This window comes from Dreissena polymorpha, chromosome 16 (genome assembly GCF_020536995.1).
Source record: "Dreissena polymorpha isolate Duluth1 chromosome 16, UMN_Dpol_1.0, whole genome shotgun sequence".
Taxonomy (NCBI): Eukaryota; Metazoa; Mollusca; class Bivalvia; order Myida; family Dreissenidae; genus Dreissena; species Dreissena polymorpha.
In genome coordinates, this window is record NC_068370.1 from 31007787 (window position 1) to 31035782 (window position 27996).

The 27996-nt window shown below is 33.9% G+C and overlaps 1 protein-coding gene and 1 long non-coding RNA gene across 2 annotated transcripts in view; both read left to right on the forward strand.

The window, feature by feature from the left end:
- The first annotated feature begins 1212 nt into the window (after positions 1 to 1212).
- The window catches only part of LOC127861745 (uncharacterized), a 111533-nt gene continuing 84749 nt past the window's right edge, over positions 1213 to 27996 (forward strand). The window contains exons 1-10 of the mRNA XM_052400426.1: positions 1213 to 1813; positions 4069 to 4636; positions 6269 to 6422; positions 8167 to 8316; positions 9351 to 9463; positions 12296 to 12392; positions 12728 to 12821; positions 13100 to 13289; positions 14145 to 14285; positions 17147 to 17262. Of these exons, the coding sequence (XP_052256386.1) occupies positions 1479 to 1813; positions 4069 to 4636; positions 6269 to 6422; positions 8167 to 8316; positions 9351 to 9463; positions 12296 to 12392; positions 12728 to 12821; positions 13100 to 13289; positions 14145 to 14285; positions 17147 to 17262 (1958 nt within the window). The 5' untranslated portion in view covers positions 1213 to 1478. The remainder of the gene's footprint in view (positions 1814 to 4068; positions 4637 to 6268; positions 6423 to 8166; positions 8317 to 9350; positions 9464 to 12295; positions 12393 to 12727; positions 12822 to 13099; positions 13290 to 14144; positions 14286 to 17146; positions 17263 to 27996) is intronic.
- LOC127861453 (uncharacterized) lies at positions 21230 to 27994 on the forward strand. Its single transcript, XR_008040223.1, has 4 exons — positions 21230 to 21464; positions 22042 to 22153; positions 25794 to 25874; positions 27428 to 27994. It is a non-coding gene; the product is annotated as an uncharacterized LOC127861453 (long non-coding RNA).

Consider the following 27996-nt stretch of genomic DNA (forward strand, 5'->3'; position numbering starts at 1 on the left):
CATATTTTGTATGTACATGTAGTGAGATATAGTAGTCCTCTACAAAGTTTGCTCAAATTATGCCCCTGGGGTTACATTTGACCAAGCCCAGGGGGTCACAAAAGTGTACATGTGCTTAAATAGGGCCTATATTTAAGTATTTGCACATGCAGAGAATATTTGAATAGCCTTTTTTCAGCAGTGGAGCGATACAGGGCCATCATGACCCTCTTGTTAAATATGGGGATTATTATACCATTTAACCACTTTTGTGGGATAAAGCCGGTTTCCAGGACACACTTGAATAGTTTAATGTAAACTGGCATTAGAAGATGTTTGGTAGACTTGATAGATTCGTTAAGGATATTGTCAAAAGTGCTCGGTTTTTTTAGTTTTTTGATTATCTGAATGCATTTTTCTATTTCTTTGTTAGTTATTGGGTTGTTAAGTCTGTTGCTTGTGTTGGTTGGACAGTTTGAGTTTGTGTTGTTGAAGCGGTGGTCATTGATGGTGTTGGTATTAATTTCTTTAAAATGATTGTAAAACTCTTGTAGTTGTGGTGTGTTGTTTACCTTATTTTTGGTCTTAAGTTTGTTTATAAAGGATCACACTATTCTTTTTGTTCATCCTCATTGCTTATTTCTTTATAAATGTATACTGTTTTAGAATTATATATGTTCATCCTCATTGCTTATTTCTTTATAATTGTATACTGTTATAGAAAATTAAGTTATTGTAATATATTAGATTACATCCCCTTTGCTTACTACTTTATAAATGTATATTGTTACTGAAATTTATTTATTTGAATATATAAGATAAAACATGTATTGCAAACATTGTCATTACCATGTTGACACAAGACCTTTTGTATATTATGTACACATATTAAGAAGACGATGTACTATGTGCAAGTCTTAATAAATTATCTGTTCTGTTCTTTATTCAAATAGATATTCCTTCGCTTTACATAATATTATTTGATTGTATCTTTAAGCTGAATGTTTTTGCATAAAATAAATTGGTTGTACATTTCACAAGAAATTATTTAAACAATTAATATAAAGAAAGCAGTCTAAAGTCCAATGCTTCTTTGGCTATGCCCATGATATCAATTTACCGTAAACTTAAACTATCTAGACTGGTAGATACATTTGTCTGTTGAAATGTTTCATTTTGTTATCGCTTACAAACGATCTTCAAATATCGCTTTCAAACAATCTACCACAACCCTTTACGGCGGATGCAGACAGTACATGTCAAGTGACAGTTTACATACAGATATTTTGTTTCCTGAAATGATAGGATTTAAAACAAACTCAAATGTAATCTTTGTTTAACTCCGCTAATATGTCCGTTAATATGGACCTTATTTTTTCTTGACTTGGACAAAAAGTGATTTGACTTTTTATATTTTTCTTTATTAGATACTTTAATACTTGAGTTAAAGTAAAAAACAGTTCTTAACTTGCTGTGTTTTTTAAACTAGGTCAACAAAAATGGCAACTTTTTCGCAATCTACCATTGAAAAGGGATCTGACACGATCCAGGACTTCTGTTGTTCGACCTGTGAAGACATGAAACTAGAAGAATCGGCCGATTTCTACTGCGAAACTTGTATGAAGTTTTACTGTCGAAAATGTATCAACCCACACGACCAGTTGTTTAAGAAACATTCCCCTTATGGAAGGGAGGATGTGAAGAAATGGCCGGTTTCCAAGAAAGTGGAAGATTTTCTTCAAAAATGTGTCGTTCACAAAGATAAAAACCTGGAAATGTTTTGCCAAGATCACAGTCAACTATGCTGCAACAACTGTGCTTTCATTGATCACAGGTATTCTGTCAATATGTTCGGTAATAACTAGAAACAAAGTGTAGGGTTTTACAACTTCTTTGAAGTTAATTTGAATTCTGCAACAAAGCACATGTACTTGTAATTAGATACAGACAAGGTAATGTGCAAAAACTCTTGCAGTTTTTTACTTCCTTTTTTAATACCTCTGACATTTACAATTTAATTTAGCAACAATAAGATTCAAACTGTTTTTGGTTTAATAACCATTAATTTATGAGAACGATGCATGCTAGGAATGTACGTGGGATAATGTATGGCCTGATCTGAGACAATCCGTCAAAATCGAGTGTATTGACGAAATTGAGATATGTACATGGCCATAAGCCTTAATGTATGTCAAACACAGGAACAATTATCTGTGCAATATTACTCTATTCAAGATGAAAACAGAGGCCTAATAAATACCCACGAAAGCACAAAAGTAGACAGTTAACATTATATTTCAATGTCAGTAACTTAAGAAAATGAAATTTCAACACATATACAAATGTATAAATAAATTAGTAGTGTATTATTTTACAGTGCTACAATAAATACCACTTAGGTGTTAATAAACAATGTTAAAATCATAAATTCAACATTGATTGCCATCAATAATGAACATTTCAAATCAACGGGAGTCTAGGTTTTCACATAATTATTTCAGTCGTTTATTAAAATAAACCATAATCTTAAAGCGTCAAGACAAAAACCATATATATAATTCATAGCATACCTGTTGCAGATGCAATTTCTAAGGTAAAGCTAAAACATGTATTTATTTGTGTTTATAGTTGGAAGTGGCGATCAGAGAATTCCATTAACATTTAAATAATGACAACACTTTTAACAAAATGTTAACATATTTTTTTTGGGCTTATAATATCATTTCTTTGCACTATTTCCTATTAACCAATTATTTTTGTATGATGTTTTAATGTTCAAAGAATAGTTCTGGGCGTCATAAAATCAGTTTAAACAGACCGTTCTTTTGAATTGACCGTTTATTGGTGGACAACATTGAAGTCTTGTTTATTTATACGTCAAATTTATGACAAGAATCATTCACATACTAATGTTACTTTCATGGCCATCATTTCTTTACATCAACACCTATCGACTACAGTTTGGCTAAATGCCTGTAATCATATAATCGTATTATAGTGTCAGTGACACTGAGTGTGTCAATTGAAGCATCTCCAGAACGTTTTTATTAACATTTGTTTCATTGGCGACAAATGTAGGTGGAAAAGTGGTACAACTATCAGATGGGAACACATTGTCATTCTTAACAAAACAGTGATATTTGTACACATGTAAACAAAAATTTTCTCTTCAATGTTTTACTATGGTTTTCGGTTTAAAAATGTTTTGTTTTTAAAATAATTCGACTATAGTACCATCAAAAGTAATTTTAATGGAGCATAGAAAAAAACTTACCTTGTTCAAAAGGAAATTAAATCAAAATAGAATGATTATCACCAAGCTAAAAACGTCATAATAATGTGTAAGAAAGTTGAATGTGGCTAAATATCAGCTAGTTCCAACTTTGATAAAAGTGATATTATGAGTGATTTTTAAAAATAACATCAACAACTTTTTTATAAGAACATATGTCAGGGAACAAATTTAAGACTTTATATTACGTTGTATTTATTCATAATGATTCTCACTAAAATCTCTCAAATACGTATCAATGAAGGCAAAACTAAGCGTAGATTATGTGACGCCTTTTAATGACGTTTTCTCAAACAGGCTTGAAAATTAGGACCAAAAGTTTCAGAACACGCCGCATATCATACACCGGAAACTAAAATTTGAAAACGTACGTAAATCCATATCCTTTGCGAGCAATTAAAGAAATTTGTAATCTTGATTCTTTCGTTTGCCACAACGATGATTTTATATGCATAATGTTTGATGTAAAATAAATCAGTAATAGTAGGTTAACTATAAAATAATTCTATCCTGCAATTCGTTTGTACGTATACAGTTAGAAATTTAGTATCCCTTTGATACTTGTTGAACGAAGTGGTCATGTTTGTAGCTATGATGTTTTGACCGAAATGCAACACTATAAAAGAGATCTATTATAAAATATATTTTCTAAAATAAAGAACCTTCATTTTATGGTAACCTTTTAGCTAACTGTATTTTATCAAGAGATATATTAAAGATCGCACTTTAAAATAAGGTACATTTGCAAAATTAATACATTGTTTCAGCGTTTTAATAAAAATAAAATTTGATTACAGACTATGCAAGACGGTGACACTTATATCAGACTACGTAAAATATAACGCCATAGACCTGCAGCAACAATCCGATTGTATCCAAAAAATTCTAGAAGATATGAAGAAACTTCTAGACAACAAGGATGCTTCTTTTCGGTCCGTGCAAAGCTCATACGAAGAGCAGGTACAGAAGATACATGAAACTCGCCGAAAAATAAATGAAGCCTTAGACCAGATCGAAAAAAAGACACTGAATGAAATGAAAGATGCTTTGACCAAACTGCAGTCCTCTCTTAAAAGTGATGTCGACAAATGTGCCACTCTTCGGGATGAATTGAAACGACTTCGAGATGCCATACAGGACATATGTGATAAAAGCAATCTAGATCTGTCTTTTATAGCCAGCAGAAAATGCCATGACAAAATACCACAGGCTGAAGCCTATCTAAAGGGGAACTCTGTTCATGTTCAAGTTTCAATAACATTCGAGCCTAACAATGAAATTGAGGAATACCTGTCTAAACTGTCAGGTTTTGGTAGAATTGAAAACAGAACCCAGACATTGACGATGCAGGGAAATCCGGACCAGGTAATAACAAAATAAGTTAGATTTCCTTAATTCGCCATAAATTTGAAAACAGTACCCGAATTATTGACTGTGAAGGGGATCCATTGTTAGAAATGACAAGGGATGTTTGTCCTTGCAATACATATCAATGGTTTCAAGCCCGCGATTATAAACAAATTATCAATTGATTACTCAAATTTAATTTTCTTTTTGTTTAAATTTGTAACTGTATCAACGAAAGAAAAAGATAATTTTTCTGTATACATTTCCATCTATTACGATCGATTCGAGTATTTTTTTATTTAATTGTTTATTTCAATTTGATTTACCTGAATCACTGATCCTTATTTTTTAAAGGTTGTCCTTGTGATGACCTAGTGTTTAGCCTTACCTGAACCAGATTTGAACTTGGTCTAAATATTGTATAGATTAAGTTTCTTACGAAGTTTCAACAAGATTGAGTAATACATATGACTTATAGAGAGAGCACATGTTGAGTGATAAGGTTTAATATGGTGACCTCGTTTTTGAACCCATTTGACATAGAATCGAATTTTGCTTGCAATTAATGTTTCTTTGATACATTTGCTTTAATTTCCTGTAATGCACTTTATTTCTTACCTCATGCTTGTATCAATTAAAACATGTGTTCAGTGTATTGCTAATAAAATGAAACAAGATTTTTTAGCCAGATTAAATTGCTTGAACCATTTACAGCTGTCAGTACCATAATCTATCCAATAATCAGATAATTGGAATAGTAATCTATGTCCAGATAGTGTTTTATCACAGATGAACGTCTTCTTAAAAAAACTTTTTTTCATTGGTATTAACGGTTCTTCTAAATGACGATTATACATGAATATTTTAACTTTATTTTTCATTTCATGTTACGAGCCTATTTGAAATGGCCCTTTCACATGTTGACCCAAAATGGACAGGTTGTTTACTATTCTTCCAAGTAACCATCATTACAATTTGTATGGTTTGAGGTCAAACGGTTTTGTCGATATGTTGCGGAAACGAGTGGTCTACGAACCAACCGTCCGACTCACCGACCGATTGACAGACGGACATATGCATATACATATACATTCGAATGGGGTCAAAATAATTATAAACTGTTAGTCTGAATAAATCGTTAACGGACCAGCTGATTCAATCAATGCAGTATCATATGCATCTTCGTGATTCCTGATAGTCAGATCCTAGTTGAAGACAGTGGTTATAATAAAGTCAAGCTTCTACACCAGCTGTACCAGCTTATGAGTCACTGTGGTGTATCTGATGATACCATATTAGATATATGTCATATCACACCCATAGTGGTTGCGCTCAGTGTTTGCACATATGTATAGTTAATTGTATTCAAATAATAGCTGTTGTTTTGACATCATTTTTTGAAGAATTTCCAGTCAAGATTTATTCAAGAGGTTTATTTAAATAGTTAATGATCGGAACATATAGGCCTACATGAATACTATTCATTTCCTTGTCATAGTTCACTTATCTCATTTCAGAAAGGTATTGATCATTAATGCATATTTTTTATGTGAGGTAAAAATTCATTCGTTTTTAAAACCTGTTGTATTATCTTTGATAACACTCGGCCCTGTACTGTAATCATCCACTAACAACGTACCTTCTGTTTAGTCCCAGGGTGAACAACGTCCCCCGCTGCCGCCCTTATCAAAACGTGACAATCTCAACCGCCAAATCGCAGGGGCTGTAGGACGAAAGCGTGTTTTGCCGCCAATCCCTAACGAAAGCAGTCGAAGGTTTGCTGCAGGAGACTTGAAGGGCAATGGTAACATTGGTGTGTGCTGTTGCGAACGACAGCCATAAAAAGTGCATGTGCAATAACATAGTTGATATAATCTTTAAAAGTGCATAATTGTGCCATAAAATAATTGTTGCTTCAGACTTGAAAAGTGCAAGATCAATAGACTTGTTGCTTGAGATTTGAAAAGTTCATGTTCAATAGACATGTTGCTTGAGACTTGAAAAGTGCATTTTCAATAGACTTGTTGCTTGAGATTTGAATAGTGCATGTTCAATAGACTTGTTGCTTGAGACTTGAAAAGGGCATGTTTAAAAGACATGTTGCTTGAGACTTGAACAGAGCATGTTCAATAGACTTGTTGCTTGAAACTTGAAAAGTGCATTTTCAATAGACTTGTTGCTTGAGACTTGAAAAATGCATATTCAATAGACTTGTTGCTGGAGACTTGAAAAGTGAATGTTCAATAGACCTGTTGGTTGAGACTTGAAAAGTGCATGATCAATATACTTGTTGCTGGAGATTTGAAGAGTGAATGTTCAATAGACTTGTTGCTTGAGACCTGAAAATTGTAAGTTGAATAGATTTGTTGCTTGAGCCTTGAAACGTGCATGTGCAAAAGACATGATGCTCGATACTTAAAAAGTGCATGATCAATAGACTTGTTGCTTCAAACTTGAAAAGTTAATGTTCAATAGACTTGTTGCTTGAGACTTGATGTGCACGTTCAATAAACGTGTTGCTTGAGACTTTAACAGTTCATGTTTAATAGACATGTTGCTTGAGATTTGAAAAGTGCATGTTCAATGAACGTGTTGCTTAATACATGAAAAGTGCATGTTCAATAGACTTGTAGCTTGAGATATCAAAAGTGCATTGGCTTGCTTAAGACTTGAACAGTTCATGTGCAATACAGTATTAGCTTCAAACTTGACAAGTACAAGTGCAATAGACTTGTTGCTTTAGACTGGAAAAGAACATGTGCAATAAACAAAAGCCTCCTTAGACATGAATAATACACATGCAATTAAATAGTTAATATGAGTAATACAATAGTTGAAATAGACTTGGTAAGCCCTGTTTTTCTAAAAAAACGTATAAACATCCTGACCAAGATATGTTTTAATACAGGGTGTTAAAGCTATGCAATATTCAAAATTTATGTATCTAAACGACACTTTGTGAAATAATGGCTTAATAATACAACAATTGATTACAATATAGTAGATTTGCAGTGTATTTTGTTTAGATGAAATCCATAATTCATGTGTGTTTTTTATTGTTAAGTGTAATTTTCCTTGGATTATGTTATTTACTTAACTTAAAGGTTAACTTTTTTTCTAATGACTGAAATGTGATATAACTAACACAAAATCAATCATATCGCTTTAAGAGATTGAGCAGAAATATTAGATGAATTAACACTTATTCAATGATTAGGGCACACTATTTTACATATCATTCTTCAATTGGATAACATTAAAATTTGTTGTGCTGCAAAATGATTCAATAAATACTTTTGTCATGGTATTTCACAATTTCATTACAGTTTTTAAGTTAAAAACCTGGAATGCACCTCATCTTATATTTGAGTATTGAAGTAAACATAGGAATGCAATCAGTTACTTTGCAAGGAACAGCAACAGCATAACGATTAAAGTTTAAACCAAATTATCTAAGCTCGATTGCATTGAAAGCCTATAGCTTTCCCTGAGCGAGACTCAGCGCTGCGTGTAAAGCATTTTTAAGATTATTTAACGTTTACCTTCAGGAGCGACTGGTGGGGTTGACAGTCAGCGCGTGGCTTTGAAAGGTTTGGCTGTGGATACGGAAGATCTGGAGGGGATTTATAGCTCCGTGCCAAAAACGTTGAACGACTTTGAGCTGCGACGGGATCAGATCGATTTGCAAGACTTATTAGGTAGGGATCTGGGTCCATAAATGTGTTGAGAGCAAACTGTTAATGTTTCTTGAATTAAAAAAAAACATATTGGCTGTTGCAAGTGCTAATCTTGTTAAATATATTGTTAAGTGGTATATAGTGTTAATATATTAATAATATATATGTAAATTATATAATTATATACAATATTGATCGTTTAGGTTCTTTATAATAATAATGATGATAATATCATTTAATATTATATATATTATATTGCATTGCATACTAACATTTTATAATATTTTTAATGGTGATCGTGCAAGCAGCTACATGCACTATGCTGAAGCCAATCAATATTTTAACTCAAAGGGCATCAATGCTTACGAATTTAACATAAACAATGCTTGTAAAAGCTCTTGTCGATAGAAGAAAACCTCTTAGAATTAATGAATAAATTAAGTTAAACATTTCATTTTAAGTGTTCTTATTTGAATTTCAATAAGTAAGGTGTAAAGTTGTAATTCACTTAAACATTTCCTGAACTGTAAGATAATTAAGTAAGGCTTTGTAATCCTTAGACCATGTTTCTGAAACTTTATAAATTGATCTTAAAATATTTTAACTTACGAACAGAATTTGACATGTCCATTTTTTAAAACTTTGTAATAAGTGAATACAATATAATTTACAAAATAATACTTTATTAGTTTATATTCATTGACCACGTAGAGTATTTTGTGTAAGCATTGAAATCAACGCTTAACGAAATTATTTAAGGCAAAGGATAAGATTATTTATTGGATAAACAGTGTTTGAGCCGCACTCTGGAAAAACGATGTTTAATGCATGAGAGTAAAGTGTTGTCCCAGATAAGCCTGGTTAATCAGGGATGTTAATATCCGCTTGTATTGTACTGTTTGTTTTAAGGAAGTCTCTTCTTAGCAAAAAATCATTTTATGGAGAAAGTGTCTTACCTGATTAGCCTGTGCAGACTTCACAGACTTTACTAGGGCAACACTTTTCACACACGCACAGAACATTAGGAATGCGACCCCTACCTGTTTTCACTCCAGGTACGGGCCAGTTTGGGTCTGTGTGTAAGGGGACGTTCACACTGCGTAATGGCAAGACAATAACGGTTGCTGTGAAGACGTTTAAACAGGAGGACGTGACGCCACGTCAGGAGGTCAGTGTGCCAGTTTAAATTAGGGCATGTTTTCGGGAATATTTGGGGTTGAAATTCGGCTCCATTTTGCCCCCTTTATATCTCTACTTTAAATATAATGTAAGAAAGGGTAAGAATAGTTCTTGTTTAATTTCAAGACGTATGAAAACCATAAAACACCATGAAAGAGGTTTTCAAGGTTGGTTTAATTAAAACAATTGTCACAGCACATTACCACCCACCAACCATACCCAAGTCTAATAAGCAGGACTTTTAACTTTGTTGAAAACATGGTAAAACTCATTACAAATCAAGTTAAATATAATATATACTTTTGGCTGGGGGGGGGGGGGGGCAAATGCAAGGAGAGTCAAAATCTGATAAAGTTCTCAATGTGATGAGTTCTTGGTCCATTTCGAAAGTTTGTAGTTATAGTTGCAACCACTGAAGTATGAAAGCGTTATAGTGTCACCATTTTGACATTGAACTATAAATTAAAAAGTACTTGGACAAACTGTAAAACCACTAATTAGAGTGATAATAAGAACTGCTGAAAACAGAAGAATTCTAGAATAGTGAAAGTCCAAAAATCAGACTTTCACAAATGTTTAAATATTAATGTGTTAATTGGATATTTAATGTTCATATGTTTTCTTTTACTTTTTTAGCTTTTCATTTGTGTGGTAAATGTTTAATTACAACATTTTTAAACATTTATAAAGCATTACAGTTACGGTTTCATTGATGTTTGCATATTTGATGATTTTTTTTTATTATTTGTGTTGTTTGTCATGTGCACATTTTTTATTTATGATATAAACAAATAAAGCTTCTTTTTTTGGGGGGGGGGGGCAAGTAAACGCCCTGTTACATCTTATTACTATGTTTTTAGGGGGAAGTTGTTTGACACATGACAATCACATTTAAACTGTTTTGTGCCGACTCAAAAAAGAAGTGCAGCTAGAAGGATGAAACTTTGTAAACATGATGCTTTAATTTGCGTGTGCACTTGCATGACTCCATGTTTGATTCATTTCATTTTGATAGAATCTGAGGATGAAATATATTTTTATCCATTTGTAATGAGAACTACATTTAAGTGAGCTCTATGCATAAATATTTTATTACACATGACAGATAGTTGCAGTGAAGTCAATCTTATTTTTGTCCTTTGTCTATAAAAAGTCTAATGCATTTCAGAAATATCAATATGAAAACGAGGTAGGATTGCGGAGAAAACCAGGGTTGTACCAGGTAAAAGCTGTTGTAGGTAGCCTAATATGCATCGTTAATGGTTAGAAATATCAAATATTGAATGGGGTCCGATTTCATTACACCCACAATAGATAATCAGAAGTTCAGGTTGTTGATTAAAGAGCAATAGAGGATTATTTGATTATTGTACGGGTTTCAGACGCATCCCGAATGTTGTAAACCTAGATCAGTACCGTCTGCTCTGCCTACCGCCCTATGATAAGCATCCCTTATGATCGATGATCCGACTATCCAGACGTTCATTACGCGACCTTGCTCACAACCTTGTGCGCTCGTACCCGGTGCGGACGTATTCTCGTGCTCTATTCTCGGCGCCGGCAGCTCGGGTTCCGCGTGACCGGTGGTCTCTTTTTGGTCTGCGCGCATGGCTTGTATCGACTGTTCAACTTTAACACGACGTCTTTTGGCCGTGGTGGCATTATAAACCATAAAATAGTCTTGTTAAGAAAAACGGAAAGCGAACAATGTTATAAACAATGATTTCAATTGAGTGCAAAACTTATGTAAACGTAGAATTTTAGCTTTGCTTAATAATACAAGTTAACTAAACAAACCACTAACAAGATAAACAGATCAACAGTGATACACGAACAGCTTTAAGCCGATTTCAAAATGTCACAAAATGTCACAAAACTACACCACACCACAAATAGTTGAAGTAGACTTTAGCTGTGTATTTATAGATTAAAATTTTGATAATCATACAAACACGTGGAAGATCTATCTTATATCCAATCGTATATTTAATCTTTTATATATAAAATCCAAAATATAATTATATTTCCCCGAAACAATGTGTACTAAATGTAGATATAATAAATATCAGTACGAAACACATTTTGAAATTATACATAAACATCGAAATGCATTTAAAATAATAATTCAGACAAATTGTTGAAGACAAAAACGCGTGGTCGGCCTACCTTGAATCTAAAAACTCAAATATATATATAAATATGTATACTTATTGTTATATACTAAAATGTACATGCGACAAAAACAGTTAAAGAGGTGCTCATTTGAAAAGAGCTAAATAAAACTTACACAACTATTTTACATACAAAATGTACATGCGACAAAAACAATTATAGAGGTGCTCATTTGAAAAGAGCTGAAGAAAAATGTTACCTTTAATTTAGTTAAAGTCCAATTCGCAGGATTATTTTCATCAAGCCTACTAACTGGTGAACGATTACGCTGTCTATTTTCATTAACATGTTCCGTGCGAGAAACTACCCGAGAACGAGTTACCGATCCCCCGCGAATGCTCTTTGAGTCGTTCTACTATTTCTTGATGCCATTATGTCAGTTTTAGTTTATAATTAGTCCAATAATCCAAACTATAGAAATTTTTACACCAAGTTTTTAAAGTCCAAATGTCTGTTTATTTTAAAATATTGCTTATTTAATAGTTAATACTATTTAATAGTAAATTAGATAAACATTTTAAAGTTGAAATATTCCTTCTAAAATTATAGATAACATTGAGAACTGAAATGTGCTGTAGCAGCAGCATACTATGTATTCTAACAGCTTTTTAAATGTTAAAAATATATTCATGAAATCAATTTGCTGCAGAATAAAGAAGAGCATGTCACCAAGAATGAGAATGACTTGTTGGAGGAAGCAAAAATCATGATAAAACTGAGTCATAAACACATTCTTCGAATGTTTGGTAAGTACATGAAAATGCAAGAACAAATTTATTTTAATGCAATACATTTTACCCAAATAAAATGTTTATTTACATTATTTTTCAATTTGTTTCCAAAATGCATGATCAGATCAAATGAAATTCATTGTAACACTCTAATAATATATCTAACTAATTTCCTTTAAAACTATGTACTTCACATGTGGATTTTCTTGTATTAACATCAACCAAATTTTATCCGATATCCCTAAGAAACAAACAAACGAACATCAACAACAAACCAAAAAAACAAACGACAAAAATAAAATCAACCAACAAGACAACACAACAGCAACACAATCTAGCTTTTTCTGTAGGTTTTGTTTCAGGGGCGGGTACAGCTGAAAATCTCATGTTGGTGCTGGAGTACGGCCCCTTAGGACCGTTGAACTCGTTTTTGTCGGCTCACAGGTCAGACATAGTTTTGCTTGATTCGTATGCCCGCTTTCAGCAATTATTATAAGAAAGCTATAAATTAAATGCCTGTCAAAAAGTTAAAACAGACACCAAACACACTATTTAAAATTTTCATTATATATTTATTCTAGCTTTTCTTTCTGTAAACGGATTTCTGTTTTCTAGTATTGAATGCAAGAAGCGTGTAATATAATTGCTTCTTGAGTTGTATTTTATAGTCAAACAACTATTTTTATGAAGTGGATCAAACTTTTATCAATACGTACTTTCAGAAATTTTCCACAAGCCGGCATAGTGTTGTTACTATGGCAGGTTGCTATGGGAATGGAATTCCTCGAGTCAAAGAAAATCATTCATCGAGATGTTTCTGCCAGAAACGTTCTTCTTTTCACAGAGAGTTTTGCCAAAATCTTCGACTTTGGAGACTCCAAAGAGCTTCCTCCGGACGATGATTATTATGAAGCAAGTATTGTACTCCTAGTTGTTCAATAACTATTCTAAAAAGAAACTATTTAATATTTCAAGGTTGTTTCTTTAGAAAAGATTACTCTTTATGTTGTTAAACAACCCAATAAATACCGAAACATTAGTCCTTATGACGAGAGTTGTGCAGTTAAATGTATTTCGTAGTTGCAAAAATTATATTGAATTTAAATAAACACCACCTCGTCATTCGGATGATTTTTTTAGTAAATCACGCGAGGAAAACGCACTTGCATCAGAACTCAAATCTTTGTTAATTGGCATATAATCAACAATGCATTTTCTTTAATATATACAAATTGCATTTGTTTGAACCTGGATGTTAACAAGTAATTTTATTAAAAACATATGCTGTTTAATCTTGTAATTTGACAATGTTTGGCAAGAAAAATCAAAATTTAATTAGGTAATAATTTCGGAATTATTTGTACATTTTGAGCTTATAGCGTTCATCGATACACAGTCATTCAAATCAAAAGTTGATGAAAGAGTGAATTCCGATTCCCGTTGCAACTCTGTTAATTAATAGTCATCGTGTCACACGCCATCTTTTAAGATCTAAATTTCACAAAGAAGAGCGATGAAATTGTGATTGACTGCATTATTTTAACTGTCATACACATTGCAGTCACATTGTAAATGTATGCCCTGCCCATTATTCGAAGCACGATCCGAGAGAGTATGCAACATTGAAACCATTTAAACCGAATTCTCTCTAAAGCAAACACATTTTCTCACAACAATGACAATTATTCCGGTCCACGCGTCATAGGTGTTTCTGTGGATTAAAGTGTTACATAATCATACAATGCTACCATATTTGCTTAAATGCAGGCCCAAGAAGCAGGCAAATGGCCCCTCAAGTGGTATCCCCCAGAGTGCATCTACTACTGGAAGTTTGACTCCACGTCTGACGTGTGGAGCTATGGAGTCACCATGTGGGAGGCAACGTCGTATGGGGAGGAACCTTACAAGGTAAGTTGTTTATTGACTGAAATCAATTCATTTACACAAATTCAATAACATGAGCATTTGATTTTGGAAAGAAAGATAAACAGGATTCATCTGCTCCTCCTATTGAAATACCAAAATGTTGTCTCAAATTTAAATGTATGATCCTGAGTAATGTGCAAACATGTATATCGGTTGTAGACTGAGTTAAAACGCACGTATAAAATCTCTACATATTAACATTTTTGTAATTCTTTACACATACAAATTAAAATAATAATTTAACAAGTCAAATAGTCACATTTATTAGACTTATAACAATTCATATTTAAATGAACTGACAATAGTTAATTATAGTTACGATTGAAAAGTGTGTAAAATAGTAATTTTATAATAAATACCTTTTGCCAAAAAGAACAAACACAACATGGAAATGAGGCTTGTTTTTACAACTAAGTTGCGATTAAAAAGGGCGAAAATATTATCCTAATCACATTTATTCAATCGAATTAGCAACATCTTGCCACGCAATCATTGACTTGCTCTCAGCACGATCACTTTGTCTTGGTTTTCTTTCACATCTTCCAGAAGATTATTTTGAAAAGACACGAGCATTATCCTGCCACAACACCGCCACTGCCTGTTCGAACTCATCTTTTTTGGCTCAAACTCCACAAGGACTGCTCAAACTCTTCACTTCGGAGCTAAAAACGTCGTCCCTGGTTGCTCAAATCCGCCCTGAGCGGCATAAACCTATAACAAATGTGGCTTAAATTCTACCCTGGGTGGCTCAAAACTTAACCAAAGACGTCGCGAATTCCATCCTTAGGGGGTCAAAACTCCTTGGTTGATTTTAACTTTTCCCCTGGAGACTTAAACTCTGCCTTTGGAGATTGAAACTCCGCAACTGGGTACTCAAACTCCGCTACACCGTGGCTCATACTAAATTCTATTGTTGGTTTACATTAATACAAATGGCGGTTCAAACGCTATCTTTAGGGGCTAAAACTTTGCCATAGCGGCTCATAAATAAAACATAAACAACTAGTATCAGATTTTTATATTCTTTTTAGACATCGATTTACCATATATTGAAATGTGAAAAACAATCATGCCAAATACATTTACAATATATTTGAAAAGGCTCTACATAAACCATCCCTTTGGCAAATCTCGATATCATTTCCATTAGGAAATTACCCTTTCCAATGACCACGCTTGCAGCAGTAAATAACAATTTGCTACTACAGGCATTTCCATTTATAATGTAGCGACCAAATCTTTCGTGAACATATCTTATACATGACCGTTTTCACCAAACATGACAATGAAATTCGAAAGTGATCAAAAACGAAAGCAAAACTATAATATCGTTCAAGAAATTGTATAAGCCATTGTATAACTAGTTCTTGCTATATGACAAAATGTATTGTTTTAATACATCAGTCGTGAATCGGCTTTTTTTCTTAAGAACTGACAGTGAGCATTACGTAAGATAGTTTGTAAGCATTTTACAAATAGGCGTTTTAGTGACAGACTTGTCAAAATCTCTTTATTTAAAACCTATTTCCGGTGCTGTTGTTATTTTAAATATTATATAACTTTTTTAAACAAAATAATCCTAAGCAAAAACAGACATGTAAAAAGACGAAGATGACGATGACGATGATGATGATGATGATAATGATGATGATGATGATGATGATGATGATGATGATGATGATGATGATGATGATGATGATGATGATCTTACGTCCGCCTCAGTTTTAGCCGCACTTTAATATCTCTGTCAGTTTTGCCAACGTACGTCATTTTCTCACATCTGTCACATCTTATGCAATATACTTCATCGCATACGCCACAGTCTTGCCTCTGGTCGACTTCCACTCTCACTATTTCTTTTCTATTGTGGAATACTATCTTAAAAATAACGCACATACTACTATTCTTCTTGCATGTATGTAGATTATGGTCTGTTTTAATCACTGTGTTTGTTTTTCATTCACAAGCTTGTCGCCATGATTCGTTTTTCGTCTATTATTAAGCTACGATCAGAACGTCCTCAAAATCCATATTAATATGGTCACAATCGTATAGTTCATGAAGTATTTTTTTCCAATAATATTGTGTATATTTGGAAGAATCTTCGTGATGTTTTAAAAGAGGATCCGTTTTCTTTCTCTCATTTTTACTCACGTTATGTATTAGTCAGTAGATTGTCTATTTTAATGGTATAAGCTTTCGACAATTGGGCTTCACGAAACTCGCTGCTGTAGCCTTTCTCCTCTTGAGAGCTCGTGTTAAACATGTTCGATGGTACAAATACTCTTTGTTCTTTGTACAAATTTGCTTTGAAATTTTACCCTTGCGTATTGAGTAAATGGAGTAAAAATACAAACATATGTACACATATAAATAATGTAGAAGTTGCAATGACATATTGTTATATTAATGAATTTAACCAAAAACGTCTCTTGTGCATTTCAAACAACTATTTCGACCTCATGTATACATCTTTGCCAATAAACAAATCAGCCATTATTCTAAAATATCCGAGCATTTAAAAACCTCGGGTGTGCCTATATTAACGGTGTCCCTATTCTCAAACTGGAAGTAATGGCTGTAAACATGTATATCAAAACAATTTGATACCAAGCCATGTATTCAGGGTAAGCATGGTCAGGGGATTATCAGTAAAAAACAGAAATGCCTGCCAGGTATTCAGGGCAAGCGGGTTCAGGAGATTTTCATTAATTGACATGCATGCCTGTCATGTATTCACATGCATGATTGTCATGTATTCTGGGCAAGCGGGGTAAGGAGGTTCTCAATAAATCAGATCCATGCCTGGCATGTTTTCACATGCATGCGTGCCATGTTTTTAGGGAAAGCGTGGTGCGGAGATTCTGAAGTTTTTGGTGGAGGAAGAGAAGCGAATGGAGAAACCCCCGCTGTGTGACGAGGACGTGTATGATGTGATGCTGAGCTGCTGGGAATACGAGTAAGTTTCTCTCAAATAACTGTGTCGCTTGGTATCTTATTTTGCAAACATCTTGGGTAAAATCTCATCCTTAATCTTTGCACTAATGTACGTCAGACAGCAATTTTCGTGGATGTTCCGCTTCACCACGAAATCAAGTTTTAGATAAACGTTTACGTACAAAGTCGTACATCAAACACTATAAAAATCAAAGATTTCAAGATTCAACAAATATGATAAATTATACTTTACTTAAAGACAAATAAATAAACGAATCCCCAGTGATTTTGTATAAGCATGCTTCTCCTTCCATAAATAATTTTTTCCTCAGTTCTAACAACTTGTCCACTAATTTATTGTCTATTTATTATAACGTAAGTGGTTTCACTCATTAAGTCTTTCAAAAAATAAATAATAACGTTTGGTAATATTGTAAACAAGTTTTAGTAGAACGTAAGATGGTTCTGTAATGAGGCGAAGTTTTTACCATAGTTTCTGTGGTACGCTTTATGCTTGTCGAATTGTGGGTCATGTTCATAAAGTTGTTACATCACAAATATTTTATAATATATATGATAATGAATCATTATAAACATAATTATAAACTTTCGTCTTTATATATGTTGTTTTTTTTCCAAATGTTTATCGTGTGTAATAATTATAAATAATCGATTGTGTTGATTATGTCAAACCGCCATCTTTAAAATAGGTTCTTGTTGAGCCGTGGATTCTGATTGGCTATTTCAATTTCAAAATTTAGATACAATAAATAGCATTGAAACTGAGATTGCCGGGGAGGTTAATTTCTTGCGAAATAAATGTCAACAGACGATGTAGTATGGAAAATACTCATAAATAAACTATTTTGTGCTACATAGGAACACTATATGAACACAACATAAAATAAGAAATATTTGATAAGAACGTATTGAGGTCTGATGAATTACAATATTGACCATTGTTTGCCGCATTTTGATCAGCAAAACGATGGTGTCTGTGTCAAAACTTGTTTCCGTAATGACTGCATCATGTGGGAACGTTCTATCACGTGATTGCATGTATTCTTTATAACTACGTCTCAAAAAGAATCCTCGACTCAACAAGAACCTTCCATACATTGTTTTAACCGTCTTCTATACGTCCTATGTTCAGACAAAGCATTAATATCGTATCTCCTCTATTCTAACACGCCACGTGCCAAATTTCATATAAACAAAGAAGAAAATCGTCTATGGGTTATTCTGCAACAAATTATGGGCGGAGCTTCGAAAATAGTTCCGAATAAATTAAGAAAATATTGCAGTAAAACGCACGTGCTTAAACCCGCTCTAAAAGAAATGTAATACATGTAGCATGTATATAAATGTAATGAAACAACAAATTGTATATTTGAAGATAAGTGGCATCACCACGCCTACAAAGAATGTTATTTGTTAGGAAACGTTATTAAGAAAACATTTATAGCATGTCAGCTTTTCAGTAGCATCAATAAATGTGACGGCATTTAGTTTCAACGATTTTTGTTCTCAATGAAAGTGACGTCATTTGCAAAATATTTATAAAACGACGTCATATGTTTGTACAATTCAATGACGTCACTAAATAGTGAACTTTGAATTAAGAAGGGCGGTGTATTGAAAAATATTGTTTACGTCCACAAGCTTGAACCAAATCAATCAGAATCGTGTTAGAATCGAAATAATATTTTTCTATGATGGTTTGCTGTCGAATAACCCACAGTAAGGAGTATTGATGCGTGTTATTAAATCACTCGTGCTTCGCACTCGTGATTTAATTCCTACGCCAGGGGCGTAGCTGCTATTAAGCACAGCTGGCCCGGGCCTTCAATTTTGTTTGAAACATGAAAAAAATAAAAATGCGTCAACTTCGAAAAAAGAATTAAAAAGTTGATCCTGAGGGCGGGGGGGGGGGGGTGCGGGGGGTTGAGGATTGACATAATCCTCAGACAATGGAATCTGGTCGTGTTCAAAGGACGTATCTTCCCTTTATCAACTCTACTTCTTTCTATGTGCATAGATTTTAGCTCGCTTCTTTTCACTTGACTTGCTGTTACAAGTTTACATAGATCTACATGTAGATCTGCTTGTCTCCCTTTCAACACTACAGTAAGTTGTAATCGATAATCGTTGGATTTTTAAGAAATATTCCGAATGATGTTTATGACCGCGGAAATTTAAAATGGAGCACTTGCCCCCGTATCCCGATCAATTGACTGAATCCGGGTCGGTTCGGTCCCTTGATGCCGAACAAAAACAAAATTTAGTTCTCTGACATTGAGATAAAACAGTAACATATCAAAGAAACCAGGCCAAAGTCTTATATTTTCTTATCTTATTATTTGTCTAGATAATGCTTTAAATCTCACCACAGGCGTTATAGGATTTAAAAATGTTCAGGGGGAGGACCCCGACAACCCGTTAATATGTATCATATCCGGGTCTACAGCTCAAACAATGCTAGCTACGCCCCTGTACGCATCTATACTCCTTACTGTGGGTTATTCGTCAACAAACAATGATAGAAAAATATTATTTCTTAAATTATAAATGTGACCATGTTTGGCATTCAGTGTTCGTTGCTCACAGTAAATTTCATGACAGGGTTTCTTTGAAAACATAGCTGACCATTCAAAAAGAAAACACTTGTCTTGTAAATATGTATTGTTTACTCTGTCAAGTGTTAGATGTACTTAAACCGCAGTAGACTGATTATAAAACTGATAGCGTCTTCCGTTGTCTGTGTCTTAAATGCACTAATGGATCCTCTATTTTCGTGTCAGCCATGTTAATTTCAAAACCATTCTATAACGTGACTAATTGCTTTTGCAGGCTCGTTTTTTTGCATTTACAAACTGTAAACGCATGTCTTTAAGATAACGTCCAAGGTATTTATAGTATGCGTATGTGCTTATTCTCTACGTAGAATTATTATAACATTATCTTTGCATACCTTTGTAATTCTTGTATTCGAATGAAAAAACCAATCTCTGTTATTTTATTTAAAAAAAACACAATTATTTTGCTCCCTTCATTTTAGAAAAGAACAACGTCCCACGTTCGCAAAGATCGTAACAACGATGGGCGACATATATAAATTGATGTTAAATCGCGAAGCTAGAACATAATGGTACGTTGCTGAGGACTAGTTTCAATATTTAGGACTGTAAGTTAAAACTGTGACGTCTTGTCATTACTTGCTAACTTGAAGATTCTTCCATCATATGTCGCACAAACACTTTTCCTGAATTATTGACTGTGCGGCTTTACATTTATTGTTTTCGCAAATGTTCTTTTATTGTTTATATAAGCAGTTTAAGAACAAGAATTATTGCATTATAACACTGCAAAAGAATGTGCATTTATATATTTAGTAACGTTTTATTCATGTAAGGCAATACATATTGATAATGTAGTATATCATGTTATTATAATATATATAAACATACAGATATGTCCGATAGTTTTTTATGTACCGTAAACAATTATTACGGAATTTATTGATCATATTTTATATACATTTTGTAAGCATTATTATTAAAATTTAAATATTGCATATGGAAAGCCAAAGGGGACCCCCGCTAAAATACATATACTTATATAGTAAATATCGGGATTGTCATTTTTCGCGGAACTTTCACTTTCCGCGAAAAACCAATGCCAGCATGGCCATAAAACACTACATACAAATCGAAATCTAAAAAGCGCGGAACTTTCATATATTTTCCGTCGGAGCAATTATTTTTCAACCCTGTAGAAAAAGCGGGCTCAATTAATCGCGCGGAACGTTATTTATCTACTCTGTACAAATAGTAGTGTTTAAAATCGCGCGGAGATTGTAGAATGCTATTTTAAGAAGTCTATTAAAGAGAGAAAATCCAGTAAATACCAGATCCAAAAAGCGCGGAACACAAATATCGTCCGCAAAAATTAAGCATTGAATTACTGTACAAATCTCGGTTTGTTAGGTGTTAGAATCCCTAGTTACCCGAAAAATTTGATTGGATCCGATACTTAGAAATAACCAATCAGATACTTTGTAACAAATGCAACACAATCAGTGCGTTCAGTAAGTATAACGTTTCAAGATGGCGGAGCGAATTGCATGGTTATTGTTTCTACTCGATGGATTCGCAGATAATTCGGAAATAGATCAGATTGGGATCAATAACTGTATTGCATACGATCATTTACATGTATTACCAGGTTTGTATTTGTACTTTTTTAATATTGTGTAAAACTATCCGATTATATGCATAATGTTGACAATTGTTAATTAAATGAGCCGCGTTCTGAGAAAACTGGGCTTAATGCATGTGCGTAAAGTGTCATCGCAGATTAGCCTGTGCAGTCCGCACATGCTAATCAGAGATGACACTTTCCGCTTTTATGGTATTTTCAATTTCAAGGAAGTCCCTCCTTACCGAAAATGAAGTTTATGCGGAAAGTGTCGTCCCTGATTAGCCTGTGCGGACTGCACAGGCTTACGCTAATCTGGGATGACACTTTACGCACATGCACTAAGCCCAGTTTTCTCCGAATGCGACTGAAATAATAACTTATTGTAATGTAATGTACTTGTGTCTTGTATTCGTTCAGTTGAACGTCAATATATTAATACATTTATTTTTGTTTTCAACCTATTAATTAAAATAAGGTATTGTTTTTAATCCGTTTTTAGTTTCGTTATAGCTGACCTAGATTAAAACATTTCGTCATAAATTAATAAATAAAATTATTAATAAATTTATGTTTTAATATAATTTATATATAAATTTTGTAGGTGTGTGTTGCCAGTAATGGTTGAAGATATGCCAAACAAATTGTGCCTCTCTATACAGACAGATTTCAGGTCTCAATTTCGACTTCAAAGGTCAACATATCACTGATATCAGGTTTGTCAGCTATTGGTTTGTATTATTCTTATCCACATTGCAGCAAGAATAACTGGATAACTTAACTTTTCAATAGCTATTACATGTAGATCTAATTTAAATTAATCATGTTTCTAAATCATCCACTAAATGCGGCTAATTCTCCACTTGTTGGAAGTTTTTTGTGATAAAAACTTGGAGTAGATTTATTTTACTCCCAAACTTCCTTTAAGAAAGCCCAACAGTTGTAGAGTGATGGAAAATCTTACTTCTTTAAAGTATTTATGAGTGAATAGACCCTTTTCACAATAACCCAATATAGCAGGTAGTCAAATGATTGCAGAATTCCAGAATGAGGCTGAACGTGTAGAGATTTCTAATAGTGCATCGCAATATCACTCTGCTTTTGAACATTCAGCTAGATCTCCTTAATGATATTGCCAACACAAGTTGACTTCGTCAGAAATAGCCATTAATTACTTAATATATACTTTTTCATTTTAAGTGCCAATATATGAAATACATTTTCTTGATTAAAGTACTTGTTTGTATTCTTGTTTGTATTCTTTTTTTTTGCACAAACTCTGACACTCCAAGTATGGCTTTCAATTCTTAGTGTGTGTAAATTGACAGTCTAAAACTTATTGGATTATCTGACACTCTTTGTTTGCGCATTATTTGGGCGATTAATCAATTATTTTATTTATTGATAGATCTTGCGTTTAAATTCCCCTGTATTCAGCACAAACCCATAACCTCTTTATGATCAGATACTGTGCAGACAAATACTAAATAACAACGTGATGTCATAAACCACATGTTGTAGATATCTGGTCATCTGGTCATTTAACACAATTAATGACACCTCCATGTGACCATGGCGTCTCATGGTTGTAGCATTGCGTAGCCGTTTCTTGGAATAATTTAACGCCAAATACTCACTTGTTGCTTTTACTGAACATAAAAGATATTGTCAACATTGAAAGTCATCTGTCCAAAAAGATTGTCAGAAACTAAATACTGTATACATATTAGCCAGTTTTATCATAATTATAAAGTGCTTTATACCTATATATTTTTAATATTTCAAAAATTTAATGCTAAACATTTGTGTCATTTTCTTCTATTTGATAGGACTTTGTCTGATGCTTGATTCAACTCTTACACGTTCTATAATTCATGAAATTGTACACATCCTACCTTTGAAAATTGTAGTCTTACAATACTTAGTATTGTATACTGCTAATTTATGACTTCGATTTGTGCAATAATCGATGTTTAGTCTTCAGACCACATTTACTCTGATGCTTATGGGTAACTGGAAATTGTATGCCCCTGGAAGGGTGGCATATAGCAGTTGAACTGTCCGTCAGTCAGTCAGTCTGTCCGTCTGTCCGGAAAAAAATTAACGTTGGCCATTACTTTTGCAGCATGGAAGATAGCAACTTGATATTTGGCATGCATGTGTATCTCATCAGGGTTTTTTTTTACTAAGAAAGTGACGCCGATATTCGGCGTCTTCCCCTACCAGAATTTTTCCCCTAAAAATACCATTTCCCCTCCAAAAATATAATTTTTCACCAAAAAATAATAAAACACTCAAAGAAATGTTTTTTTTTCTTTTGGGAAGTCGACACTTATCCAATTTGTACCATGTACAACGATCTCGCTCTCTCTCTCCCGACGAACACTTAAATCTAGGAATCCCAGTGATTCTATATATAGCTCTTAAATTACGTCATGGAAACCGGGGAACTAATCGTATTAATCATGTGACTATTTTACTGGATTCCAGTCTTGCGCGAGAAGGGTGTTTCGTCAATTAATTACCGGAAACCAGTCGAATTTTCATCCGGGTTATGTGAAAGCCAAGATAAAAACGTTAAAACAGAAAAAAGTCTCACAATTGACGTTCATACGCGAAAAAAATAAAACGTTCGGACTCGGAAAATATTAATTGCGTTGACACATTTTTTAAGAATGAATCATCAAAAACTGTTGAAACCCAGCAGGATTCGGAGGTACATGTAATCAACATCGATTAATACTGTCGGATTATTGTGAACGTGAAAGTAGACAATCGGCAGCTGCCGCACCTTTCCCTTCCAATACTGTAGCAGATCTAGATCGTCAACCCATTCATCATGAAACTGAAATCATAATATTGACATCGTTCCCCGGCCCCAGTGGAAAACATTTCCCATTATTAGATCTACACCTGCAACTTTATTTAGGACTTTGACTTTAATATCATACTTGTTCATGTGTTTAAGAACAAAAAGGTCAGAGACATGCCTCTTTTTCTAAAAAAAACAACCTGAAGTCTGTAGGTGAGTTATAGACATTGAAATGAACAGTTTTTATTTTTTCCCCAAATATGTCTCTTTCGCGCTCGATTTTCCCCTTTTACCCAGCGTCCAGCGTCTTCCCCTTTTTCTAAAAAAAACCCCTGCTCATGAAGCTGCACATTTTGAGTGGTGGAAGTTCAAGGTCAAGGTCGTCCTTCAAGGTAAAAGGTTAAAAAAATATATGTATAATTAAAAGCGGCGCAGTAGTGGGCATTGTGTTTCTGATGAACACATCTATTGTTATTTATAAAGATTAAATATAATTAATTAATATACACTAATAGTACATAACTTATGTCCTTGAATCATTATTTAGGTGTTATAATTTTTATATTTGAATTACTTATCAATTTTTTTACTTAACACAGCATGACATGTGATGGTTGTCTGTATTCATATGTTTGACTTATTTGTAACCAGTGTCAGTGCGCATTAAAATCTTGATATTCAACGCATTTTGCATAGCAAAAGAAAATGCAGTTCCACGTTCAGCCTTGTTCTGCAATTCAACGCGTCAGGTGATATGATTGATATATAAAAATAGTATCGGTGTTCATATTGTGAAACTGGTCTATTATTCGATACTGATTAATTTGATGAATCAAGTTAATTTTTGTTAAATATCTGTTAAATATTTATGCCCCCCTCCGAAGAAGAGCAGGTTTATTGTTTTGCACATGTCGGTCCGAATGTCCATATGTCTGTCCACCAGATGGTTTCCGGATGATAACCCAAGAACGATTTTGCCTAGGATCATGAAACTTCATAGGTACATTGATCATGACTCGAAGATGACCCCTATTGATTTTCAGGTCACTAGGTCAAGGTCACGGTGACCCTAAATAGTAAAATGGTTTCCCGATGATAACTCAAGAACGCTTATGCCTAGGATCATGAAACTTCATAGGTACATTGATCATGACTCGCAGATGACCCCTATTGATTTTGAGGTCACTAAGTCGAAGGTCAAGGTCACGGTGACCCAAAAAAGTAAAATGGTTTCCGGATGATAACTCAAGAACTTATGCCTAGGATCATGAAACTTCATAGGTACATAGATAATGACTCGCAGATGACCCCTATTGACTTTCAGGTCACTAGGTCAAAGGTCAAGGTCACAGTGCCAAAAAACGTATTCACACAATGGCTGCCACAACAATTGACAATCCATATGGGGGGCATGCATGTTTTACAAACAGCCCTTGTTTGAAAATTATTTTATGACATTAAAGTAATGTATTGGGAATTTAGTTACCTACACATTCTTTGAAAAGAAATTTGAATTGTAAATGTATACTTCATTTATTTTGTAGGAATTCTGTACAACTGTGGAACCATGTATGGTACGTGACCGCACAATGTTGGTTGGCAAAAGGATATTGGAATAAGCAAAGGTAAATTGTATGTGAAGGAGTCTTGACAATTGCAAATATGGTTAGTTTTTTTGTAAGGCTCGCAGAAAGTGACCCTAGCCTTCATATATAAATAAAAAGCTGAAAGAGTATTTATGAAAAATCGTGTAATCAAGTTTGCAATATGTAACATTTTATTTATAAGCTCATCTTTTTTTTTGAAAAAAAAAGAGATATTGTCATCATCTTGGCGTCTGCGTCGGTGTCGCGTCCGGTTAAGTTTTGTGTTTAGGTCCACTTTTCTCATAAAGTATCAAGTATAAAACTTATTTACTTACTACCATGAGGGGACTTGGCAGGCAAAGTTAGATAACTCTGGCGTGCATTTTGACAGAATTATGTGCCCTTTTTATACTTAGAAAATTGAAAATTTGGTTAAGTTTTGTGTTAAGGTCCACTTTATTCCTACAGTATCAAAGCTATTGCTTTCATACTTGCAACACTTACTATCATAAAGGGACTGTGCAGACAAAGTTATGTAACTCTGACTGGCATTTTGAAAGTATTATGTGCCCTTTTTATTCTTAGAAAATGGAAAATTTGCTTAAGTTTTGTGTTTTGGTCCACTTTACTCCTAAAGTATCATAGATATTGCTTTCATACTTGGAACACTCGCAAATTATCATAAGGGGACAGTACAGGACAAGTTGAATAACTCTGGTTGTCATTTTGACAGAATTATGGTCCTTTTCTTACTTAGTAACTTTGAATATATGGTTAAATTTTGTGTTTTGATCTACTTTACTTCTCAAGTATCAAGGCTATTGCTTTCAAACTTCAAATACTGTCATGCTATCATAAGTTACTGTAGCTGGCAAGTTGAATTTTACCTTGACCTTTGAATGACCATGACTCTCAAGGTGAAATTATTAAATTTTGCTAAAATTTCCATAACTTCTTTACAAGCGTTACAAAGCAACTCTTATCTGACATACCACAATAGACTCCACCCAAACCATCCCCCACGCCCCCCCCCCCAAAAAAAGAAAAAAGTACTTTTTTTTTCATTGTGAAAGATCATCTAATAAATGACCACACCCTCACACTATACCCCATGCCCATTTTTTTTTAAACATGGCTAAAAAACACAAATATTTATTTTTATCATTTTTTCATTTTTGGAAGATAGTGTAATAAATGACCACACCACCACACTATACACCCTTTTCCACCCCACCTCTCCCTCCTTTGTGATTGAAGTATTGAGATAGGTCCCTTCAACTTTAAAAAAAATAGATGAGAGGTCTGAACCCGCAGGGCGGTGCTCTTGTTAACAATCAAATGAGACATAACTTAGAAGCTTCACTTCATTTACTTTGTCAGGCTGGCGTAGTGGATATGGTGTTCACCTAGTGATGGGAACATTTTGGGTTCAACCCTGTTTATTTGCGGTCTCTTTATCTTCATATATACAAAGTACTGATTACTCCCAGAAAACGGACTCTAGAATGTCTTAATAAGCATAAAGCTTTCAATGCAATCAAGCATAATTAATATGGCTAAACTCTAGCATGAATTTTACTTTTGTATTTCAGGGACTCAACATTACACAGTCATTTCAACATGTAGAGTCTTGTCAGCAATGATGGAGCAGTACATCAGATTTCCAGAATCTCGTCATGAGCTGAAGATCATTGCCTATGGATTTCATGAATGATGTAGAATGATTGGACTGTTGATGGAACCCACAGTGCATGTCCTGCTTCAACATCTGAGCATAGGTCCTTGTTTATCAGCAGTTTAGTTCATCAAGCAGTCTGTGACAGTAACTTGAAATGTTTGGACATATGACCTGGATAGCCAAGTTCTGTGCATGATGCCCATTTAAATAGGAACGGCCCAGTGGCGCATTAAATGGACATTTTTCGAATGTTCTCGAGGATTCAGCTTACCGCCTGACAAGAAATCTTGCTTTTTGTTCCATATCGAGGCCATAGACATTTGTATCATTTGCAAAAGATACTGCGATATTTGTGCCTTTGTTCATGCTTTATAGTTGATTAACAATTGGAAGCCATAACCTGTTTTATAGGATGGTGTTAGTGGGACAATGAATTTTGTAAAGATTTAAAGACTGGAAAAGATAATTAAAAGTCAAAAGAGT